Source organism: Bidens hawaiensis, unplaced genomic scaffold, assembly GCF_021521415.1.
Source record: "Bidens hawaiensis isolate Kalapana, Puna unplaced genomic scaffold, B.hawaiensis_p1.1 tig00026342_1, whole genome shotgun sequence".
Classification (NCBI taxonomy): Eukaryota; Viridiplantae; Streptophyta; class Magnoliopsida; order Asterales; family Asteraceae; genus Bidens; species Bidens hawaiensis.
Genome location: NW_027505068.1, coordinates 51,135 through 60,938, shown reverse-complemented (window position 1 = coordinate 60,938; position 9,804 = coordinate 51,135). Strand labels below are relative to the sequence as shown.

Below are 9,804 nucleotides of genomic sequence, written 5' to 3'. Positions count from 1 at the left end.
GTTAACTGTTGAGTTAAAAATAATTTTAAAAAAACATGGGCTATAAATATAAAAAAGTTATTAGACGCTAAACCGGTTAGCCGATAAAAACTGGTATTTTAGAAAAACCGGCAAAAAATACCGGTTTGCTGTGCAAAATTCGATTTTAACCGGTTTTTAAAACATTATTCAATTCAAACATGACTTGCCTAAAAAACCTATAAGACCGTTAACATACATGCATGCATGCAGAATTTTACACATAGCTCCAAAAACAATAAAACATTACATAAAAAGGAAACCGTACAACCACCACTGCACAATATACAACCACCAATCTCACCATCCCCAATAATTCAAAAAATTCACACTTTCCCGCCCACAAATTCAAAACCCCCAAATTCAAAATTCAAAACCCTAACCCTCAAATCCACAGTTCAAATCCACACTCTCTCCTTCGATTCATTCTCATTCTCATTTCCAGACACCATCTCTGTGTCACTCAAACCCTAACAATGGCAACCACCGCCAACAACCGTCCACCACTGCAATCCACCACCACCGACAACATCCAACCCACCACCAAACCCACCAAACCATCCTCCCGAACCATCGAAGAAACCTACCAGAAGAAAACCCAGCTCGAACACATCCTCCTTCGGCCCGACACATACATCGGCTCCATCGAAAAACACGAACAAACCCTATGGGTCTGGGAAAACGATGAAATGATCAAACGCCCGATCTCCTACGTACCCGGTCTATACAAAATCTTCGATGAGATTCTAGTCAATGCCGCCGATAACAAGCAGCGGGACCCGAAGATGGACTCGGTGAAGGTGAATATCGATGTCGAGGCGAATAAGATTAGTGTGTTTAATAATGGGGATGGAATACCGGTGGAGATTCATCAGGAGGAGAAGGTGTATGTTCCGGAACTCATATTCGGGCATTTGTTGACTAGTAGTAATTATGATGATTCGATTAAGAAGACCACCGGTGGGAGGAATGGGTACGGTGCGAAGCTTGCGAATATCTTTTCGACCGAGTTTGTTATCGAGACGGCCGATGGGAAGTGTAATCGGAGATATAAGCAGGTATTGTTTCAAACTGCTAATTGTGAAATTAGTGATAGTAATGTACAGCTGCTAGATCTAGTGGTTTTTTAAAGTTTGATTTGACTGTTTTTGTATGTATATTGATAGTGTGATAAAATTCGGTCAAGTTTTGGGCAAAACGGGCAGAAATTGGTGAAGTATCGGTCAAAAAAAGTACTTGGGAAAATGTAGATTTAGTGATAGTTAACACTTATAAAGTAGCGTTTAAATTTGTCAGACCGGGATATAGATTTGATTTAACATAATCGGGTGACACTGTTCAAAACTGGTTGAAAGTGGTTAAGTTTTGGTCAAAACTGGTCAAAATGGGTCAAGTTTTGGGCAAAATTGGTTGAAATTGGTCAAAAATTTTTCAAAATCTATGAAGTATATTACTTATTTCATAAAGCAAATTAGATCAAGGGTTAGGTTTTTTCTTTTGTAAGAGTGTAAACTAGCCTAGCCTTGAGATCGGTTCTTTAAAAGTTTGAATTGTGTGAAGCTTAAACGAACCTGAGCTTTTGCCTAAAAGTAAGCTTTTTTAATAAACGGACCGAAGCCCGAGTTTCACTTGTTGAGCTCGAGATGACTTGCGAGATTCGACAAGCATATTATATATATATATTGTTAATAAGTTATACATATAAATTTATTATAAAGATTATAAAGTAGTTAAATTATGTAATATGTTGTTTATAAATTATAATCAAAATATGTATAAACATTACTCATAAATGTATTATTAAACAGGCTTATTAATTATATAGTAATTTGAATAACCAATAATTATAATTGTATTTAAGTTGGTTAACTGAAATAATAAATGAGCTTAGCTTGAAACAAGCTTCGCTTGAGTTCTCATAGGTTAAATGAGCCAAGCTCAAGCCTAGTTGAGTCCAGGATTGGGCTGGCTTGTTTACACACCTTGTATTTGTAGGTTAAAGTTCACACTTTTTTGCTTCTAGTATTGTGACATTTGGTTGTTTAGGTGTTTTCAAACAACATGGGAAAGAAAGCTGAACCAACAATAACAAAGTGCAAGAATAATGAAAACTGGACTATGGTTACTTTCAAGCCTGACTTAGCAAAATTTGGGATGGAGTGTTTGGAAGCTGATGTTGTTGCTTTAATGAAGAAGCGTGTTGTTGACTTAGCAGGCTGTCTTGGAAAGACAGTTAAAGTAGAACTGGACGGAAAGCGGGTCCCACCTAAAACATTTGAAGACTATGTGAAGCTTTATCTTCAACCGTCAACCGATACTCTAAGGTAGTTTAAATGTTTTCAATATTGTAAGCGAATAATAAATTGATAACCAAGAAGTGTTGTCTTTCATACTAAAAAGATGTCATTTTATATGATTTATGAAAAACTTAGTGAATTTATTCTAAGAAGTGTTATCCTTAATACTAGAATTTGTCATTTTAAGGACTTATTTTTTAAAGAGTTTTTATTCAACTAAGAAGTGTTATCTTTAGTAATAGCAGTTTGTCATTTTATTGGATTGATGAAAAAGATAATGAATTTTCAACTGAGAAGTGCTATCTTTAATACTAAATGTTATCGTTTATAGGATTTATATTGTGTTATTCACCTAAGAAGTGTTATCTTTAATACTAAAAGCTGTCATTTTATAGGATTTACGAAAAAGTCAATGAAAGGTGGGAGATTTGTGTCAGTATGGCTGATGGGCATTTTGAGCAGGTTGCTTTCATCTTCTTCTGAGTTTTTAAATATATTATGTACAATCTATATCTTATGCTTATTTATATTGTTCACTTTCGTGCTAATCAGGTCAGTTTTGTGAATAATATCGCGACAATTAAAGGAGGGACACATGTCGATTACATAACCAATCAGATTGCTAACCATCTAGTGGCTGTTGTCAAGAAACAGAACAAACATGCTAATTTGAAAGCCCACAATGTAAAGAATTACTTATGGGTGTTTGTAAATGCTCTTATTGATAACCCTGCCTTTGATTCACAAACAAAAGAGACCTTGACAATTAAACAAAGCAGTTTCGGGTCAACATGTGAGCTGACCCCAGAGTTCTTGAAGAAAGGTAATAATAAATGCACTTCGTTGGATTTATTGTGTTAAAGAAAGTGATATTTTAAAAAATATTATTTTTTGTGTCTTTGCAGTGGCAAAATCTGATATTGTGAAAAGAGTTATGTCATGGGTACAGTTTAAACAAAATAATGACATGAAGAAAACTGATGGTACTAAAAAGGGGAAGCTTAATATTCCTAAACTTGAAGAGGCTAATTTTGCTGCTACAAGTAATTCAGATAGTTGTACCTTGATTTTGACTGAAGGAGATTCAGCTAAAGCTCTTGCAGTAAGTTTATCTTATTTTTTTCATAAACAGTGTTTAACCCGCTTAACGACCGAAAACACGGCTTGAACATGACACATCATTGAACAGTTATTGGGTTGGTATATCCTAGCTATTTTAAAATGGGTAATGTTCAGGTTTGCCTGTTTGACTAATTGGGTTGTGTTGAGTTGATCTCTTTAATTTTTATTAGTGAAACGGTAGACAACTAGTCTGTTTAGTCAAACGGTATGGCGCCCTATTAAACATATAATTGTTTGTGCTGGTTCATATAAAGGTTGTATAACACAAACAACATTTGTTTACAGATGTCTGGGTTATCGGTTGTGGGCCAAGATTATTATGGTGTGTTTCCATTAAGAGGTAAGTTGCTGAATGTAAGGGAAGCAAGTCCTAAACAGCTGCAAGACAATGCGGAGATTCAGAACATCAAAAAGATTCTCGGGCTCCAGCATGGCAAAGTCTATGACAATGTCAAGTCTCTTCGATACGGGCATCTAATGATCATGGCTGATCAGGTGTGCATCAAAATTATTACTTTATGTTTTGATAATATGATTTTGCTGATATAACATATCATGTTGTGTAGGATCATGATGGTTCACACATCAAAGGGTTATTAATCAACTTTCTTCACTCTTTCTGGCCATCTCTACTCAAAGTTCCAGAATTTGTTTTGGAGTTTATTACACCGATTGTTAAGGCTACTAATAAGAAGACAAAGAATGTTATAGCATTCTATACAATGCCTGAATATGAAGCGTGGAAGGAAAATCTTGGGCATAAAGCAAGAGAGTACAAAATAAAGTACTATAAGGTTTGTTTATTCAAGTTATTTTGGTTTCATGCACACAATAATACGGAGAGTTTGCCTTTCTTGATTCTAAAATTTTTATTATGTTTTAGGGGCTGGGAACAAGTAGTGGTAAAGAAGGTGCTGAGTATTTTGCTGATATCGAAAAGCACAAAAAGGATTTCGTTTGGGCTGATGATGAAGATGGTGATGCAATCGAACTCGCTTTTAGTAAAAAGAAAATTGAGGCCCGAAAGAACTGGCTTCGTGCTCTTCAGGTTAACACATTTTATGACTTACAACAGTGTTGCCATCCATAACAGTTAAAACCTACAGCATTTGATACCTTTTTTTTTCAACATCATGCAGGCTGGTACCTATTTTGATTCAAAGGAGAAACACATTCCGTATCGTGACTTCATCAACAAGGAACTTATTTTGTTTTCAATGGCTGATCTTCAAAGATCTATCCCATCAATGGTGGATGGTTTAAAACCAGGCCAACGAAAGATATTATTTTGTGCTTTCAAGAAACCTATTTTTCAGGAAGTTAAAGTTGCTCAATTTAGTGGTTATGTGTCTGAACACTCTGCTTATCATCATGGTGAGCAGAGTCTTGTCACCACAATTATTGGGATGGCTCAAAATTTTATTGGCAGCAATAATATTAACCTTCTTTACCCCAGTGGACAATTTGGTACCCGCCAAATGGTAAGATACATACATATTTTGTAACTTTGTTTGGTATAAACATAAAGTTCTAAACTTTAAAGTTTTTATTTTTCAGGGTGGCAAGGATCATGCAAGTGGCAGGTATATTTACACGAAGCTTTCTCCGATTACACGCCATCTTTTTCATAAGGGGGATGAACTTTTGCTTAACTTCTTGAATGAAGATGGACAGTCTATCGAACCTACATGGTAACTTCTAATCTTGATTTGTTTTATAAGAATAAGGGTAATTTTACAGTAATTCAACGTTCAAAACTAATTTTACAGTAATTCAACCCATTGAGTCTCAATGGTAGTTTCAACTTATTCTTGTTATATTGTTTTTTAAATATACGGGTAAAGGGGTATATTTTATTGATTTAACATCTAAATCTAACCCTATAGACGCTGTGGACATGAAAGCAAACTAAGTGGCTTGGACTATATATGTAATTTTTGAACCTCAGGGATGAAATCCACAGTTTCTGCAAAATCACATGGATCATCTAAGATATCTACGTTTATAATATTTTTAATTGTATTTCTTAACATGCACGTTCTAATCCTAAACGTTCTAATCCTAAATGAGTGTATTTTTATCTAATACATTAAATTTATATTTCTATAAAATTAATTAATATACATAAAAATTATGATTACAATAATTGAATATTATGCATTATTTTATGTGTAAAATTTTTAATTAAAAGTTTATAAAAATGTAATTTACTGTTTTAGAAAATAATAAACAAGCCTAGCTCAGGCTTGACTTGTTGAATCTTTATGTCTGACCGAGTACAACATACTTTTGTATTTATCATTATTTTTGATCATCTTTTTTAACAGGTACATTCCAATCATACCAATGGTTCTAGTGAATGGGAGTGAAGGAATTGGGACAGGATGGAGTTCATTTATTCCAAATTATAATCCACGTGATATTATTGATAACCTCAAACGTTTATTAAACGGCGAAGAAGTGGTGCCAATGGATCCATGGTACAAATGGTTCAAAGGAACAATTCAGAAAAGCACATCAAAGGAGACTGGATACACCTCTGTTGGAGTTTATGAGGAAAATGAGGACAATAATACCCTTAGTATAACCGAGCTACCAATACGGAGGTGGACTCAAGAATACAAGGAGTTTTTGGAGGTTGCTTCTCTGTCAGGGAAAGATAAGGAGCCTTTCATTGAGGTAGATAAAAGTTTTAAATCATGAATATGGTTTATTATATTTATGTGTTTTGTGTTGATATTGATAAGTTTGTATTTTGCAGGAATACAATGCTCATAATGACGATACCACTGTCCACTTTGAAGTGATAATGACTGAGGATCAAATGAATAAAGCAAAACAAGAAGGATTGGTGAAGAAGTTTAAGCTAACGACTTCGTTAAACACAAGTAACATGCATCTGTTTGATGCAAATGGTGTGATTAAGAAGTATGATACTCCTGAACAAAGTGAGTATGATAATATTAAATAAAAAGTTTTTTTTTTAAAATCTTTTTTGGTTTATTGACTTGGTTGTTTTGTTCATGATTGCAGTTCTTGAGGATTTCTTTTACCTTCGTCTTGAATATTATGAGAAGAGGAAGGTGAGTTAATAACTTTGTATGCTACATTAGTGTTTGAGCTGCTCGAGCCTGGCTTGTTTACAAGTCAGTTTTTAACATCTATACTTTTTCTATGTATTACAGACAGCTCTGCTTCGCGAGCTTGAAAAAGCATCAGTGATGCTGGCAAACAAAGTTCGGTTTATCTGTGAAGTCGTGGAAGGATCACTGATTGTAAGCAACCGAAAGAAAGCCGATTTGCTTGCTGAACTGAAAGTCAAAGGCTACACACCAATACCAAAAGAAGCAGTTTTAGAAGCATCAGTTGCAGGGGCGGTTGACCACGTTGAAGGAAGTGAAGAAACTGAAGAAGAGGAAACTGATGATGTGGCTATTGAAGAAAAGCCTGCTGCAGGGACCACAAGCAAAACCATTCCCGGAACCGAGTATGATTACTTGCTCGCAATGTCGATTGGAACCTTGACTTTTGAAAAGATGCGACAGTTGATGCATGAAAAGGATACAAAGAAGTCAGAGTTTGATGAACTCACAAATACGACTTCAAAGTCTTTGTGGTTGAGGGATCTTGATGCTCTTAGTCACCAACTTGATGTAAGTTTTTTTTTTTAATACTTGATTTTTATTTTTGGGTTTGTTCAGATTTAGTGTTTTTGTTTGTGTGATTAGGAACAAGATAAGAGAGATGCTAAAGATGAAGCTGAGAGAAGGAAGCAGCAAGAAAAGGCTAAGGCTAAGGGTCCTGGACGTGGTAAGAATGCAAGGAAACCTCCAAGAAAGGCGATTGCTAAAAAGCCTAGTGCCACGTCATCGGTTGTTATTGAACTGATGGACACATCAGCTGATTCTGCCATGGAAACAGGCAAAGCTAATGTTCCTGCTGCCCCTAAACCAAGAGGCAAAGCAGCAGCCCAAAAGAAAGCACCGGCTAAGAGCAAAGTAAGAATAATCATAACATTCATAATTTCGTGATATCGTTGTAATATGATTTATTACACACATTTATATTAAACCGTTTCTGTTATATTATGATCAGGGAAAAGCTACTCTTGTAGATGAAGACGATGATGAAATCCCTTCACTAGCGGAACGTATGGCCAAACAGAACATACATCCTGCACTGAATGATGATGAAATTGTTGAACTCGAAGATCAATTAGCCCGGCACAACATTGAATCATCTCCTGATCAAGAAGGTAAGAAAGCACATCATCAATGAACTCAATCATTTCTGTAATTAGTATTCAAATATTCGAAGTTGTAACTAACATTAACAAATAATAACAGTTGTTCCCAAAAAGAAAGCACCTGCAAAAAGAGCTGCAGCCGCCAAAAAGAAAGCCACTGTCATTTCTGATGACGAAACCGAAGAGGAAATAAACTTGAGTGATGACTCAGACTTTGAAGTCGTAGCAGCCCCATCTGAGGGGAAAAAGAAGGGTGGCCGGAAACCAGCAGCTGCTGCCAAGCCGCCAGTGGCGGCCACAAAGAAAAGAGGAGCAGTCGCCTCCAAGGCGCCAAAGCAAACAGCCGGGCAGAAGTTGATAACCGAGGTTTTGAAGCCTGCTGTGGAAGCATCACCGGAGAAGAAGGTTAGGAAGATGAGGCCGTCGCCGTTCAATAAGAAAAGCGGGTCGGTGTTGGATAAGATGAAGAAGAAAGATGATGATGACGAGGAGGAGATGGTTGTTGGAGAGTCAAGTGGTGAAGTGGCTGCAAAGGCTAGGCCACAAAGGGCTAACAGAAAGAAGATGACTTATGTGATTAGTGATGATGATGAAGATGAGGAGGTTGATGATGAAGTGTCTGAGGATTCTGATTTTGATGATGATGATGATGATGATGAGTAGGCTTGTGAGTTTGAATTTGAGTTTGAAGTGGTGGGAAATTTGTACTTGTTTTCCTTAACTTGTCATGATAACATTTGTAGTGAGTAGTTTGTTGTTAACTCAGTAGTTCCAATGCTTTTGGACCACAAACAATTGCATCTTCTTTTATTATTAGAATGACTTTGTTAAATTTGTCATGGTAAATCACTAATTCTGCAATATTTTCTTACTTTTACAAATAAGTTTTTAATTATATAGATATTTAATTATTATGAAAATTTAGTACTTGTCAGTAATTAAATCTAGTTTAAGCTCATCTTGTGACTTGTCTATATTTTGCTTGTTAATAACTTGATAATAGTTGCAAAAATTGGATTATTCACCAACTCTTAGTTTGTTATTTAAAAGTTGAAACTTGTTATTTGAGCATTTTCTAAAAATAATCAGAGTTGGTTGGAGATCAGGCGAGTTGAATATGAACTTGGTTTCTAATGCGTTTAGAAAACTCGAGTTGTGGTTGCTTGAATCATATTGTTACCAGTTGATCTTCCAAACTTTAGTGGCTAGTTGAAAACTCCATAATTTAAAACACGTTCGCATCACAATTCATCTACTAGATCTTTCATCCAACTTTAAATGAATTATTGATAAATCAAAATCTGATTAAAAACCTCAAGAATACTTAAAAACAAAATTTAAATTAAATCAACTTATAGATCAGACATCAAATTTAATCTTAAACTAAAGGAAACTATTTCTACAAGGCAAACTAGTTGAATTCATTTACCATCTTATCCATTTATTTCTCTCTACAAAACCTATGGTGCAAATAACATCCACTTTCCTAGATATTTTCTTTCAACAAGTAACATGTCACATTTAAGTCATTGTTTTATTATCCACTTTTCTCTTCAAAATGCCAACTCAAAACACCTTCCATCCACCCATCCTACCCCACCCCTCTCAAATATCATAAAATGATGCAATCAAATACACAAAACCTTTAACTCCATACCCATATGGCATCCTTCTCAATAAGTCCCTCATTCCACACATTAAGATCAAAGACCATAACTCAAGATGTGGCCAACCTCATGAACAATCGAACTAGACCCACTTTTGTGGCTTGCCAATCCCGGGTTCCGTTCAATCCACCAACCGATCAAGCGAAAGAGGACAAGGATAAGAAGCAAAGTTTAATGGAGGTTTTTGTGGGTGTAAAGAAGCTTGGGAGAGTGTTTAAAGAAAGCTTGAGCCCAAAACGCAAAGGGGATTGGAAAGATTTGGTACTCATGAGTTTATCATTTGCTATTTATGTGTATATATCTCAAAAGATTGTATGTGCTTATTGTGCTTGGATGCATGTGTTTGAACACCATTGGTAGCCAATTTAGATCCATTAAGAAAAGTTACAAGTTTAATGCACACGATATATATAATTGTTTAGTTACAAGCTCTTAAAGTTGTCTTGTTGTTTTA

At 35.4% G+C, this 9,804-nt stretch overlaps 1 protein-coding gene across 1 annotated transcript; it reads left to right on the top strand.

The window, feature by feature from the left end:
- The first annotated feature begins 352 nt into the window (after nt 1-352).
- Nucleotides 353-8,529, top strand: LOC143610436 (DNA topoisomerase 2-like). The gene is made up of 17 exons (XM_077084918.1): nt 353-1,076; nt 2,065-2,342; nt 2,711-2,777; nt 2,868-3,138; nt 3,221-3,417; nt 3,723-3,932; nt 4,004-4,231; nt 4,321-4,485; nt 4,577-4,918; nt 4,995-5,128; nt 5,765-6,116; nt 6,199-6,385; nt 6,471-6,520; nt 6,623-7,090; nt 7,166-7,435; nt 7,533-7,692; nt 7,784-8,529. The coding sequence occupies exons 1-17, from the start codon at nt 495-497 to the stop codon at nt 8,344-8,346; spliced, it is 4,524 nt and encodes a 1,507-aa protein (XP_076941033.1). The 5' UTR covers nt 353-494; the 3' UTR covers nt 8,347-8,529.
- The last annotated feature ends 1,275 nt before the right edge of the window (nt 8,530-9,804 follow it).

Coding starts and splice junctions, on each gene's coding strand:
- LOC143610436 (XM_077084918.1), top strand. CDS start 495: ATGGCAACCACCGCCAACAACCGTCCACCACTGCAATCCACCACCACC. Junction 2,778..2,867: donor CTGATGGGCATTTTGAGCAG/GTTGCTTTCATC, acceptor CGTGCTAATCAG/GTCAGTTTTGTGAATAATAT. Junction 3,933..4,003: donor TAATGATCATGGCTGATCAG/GTGTGCATCAAA, acceptor CATGTTGTGTAG/GATCATGATGGTTCACACAT.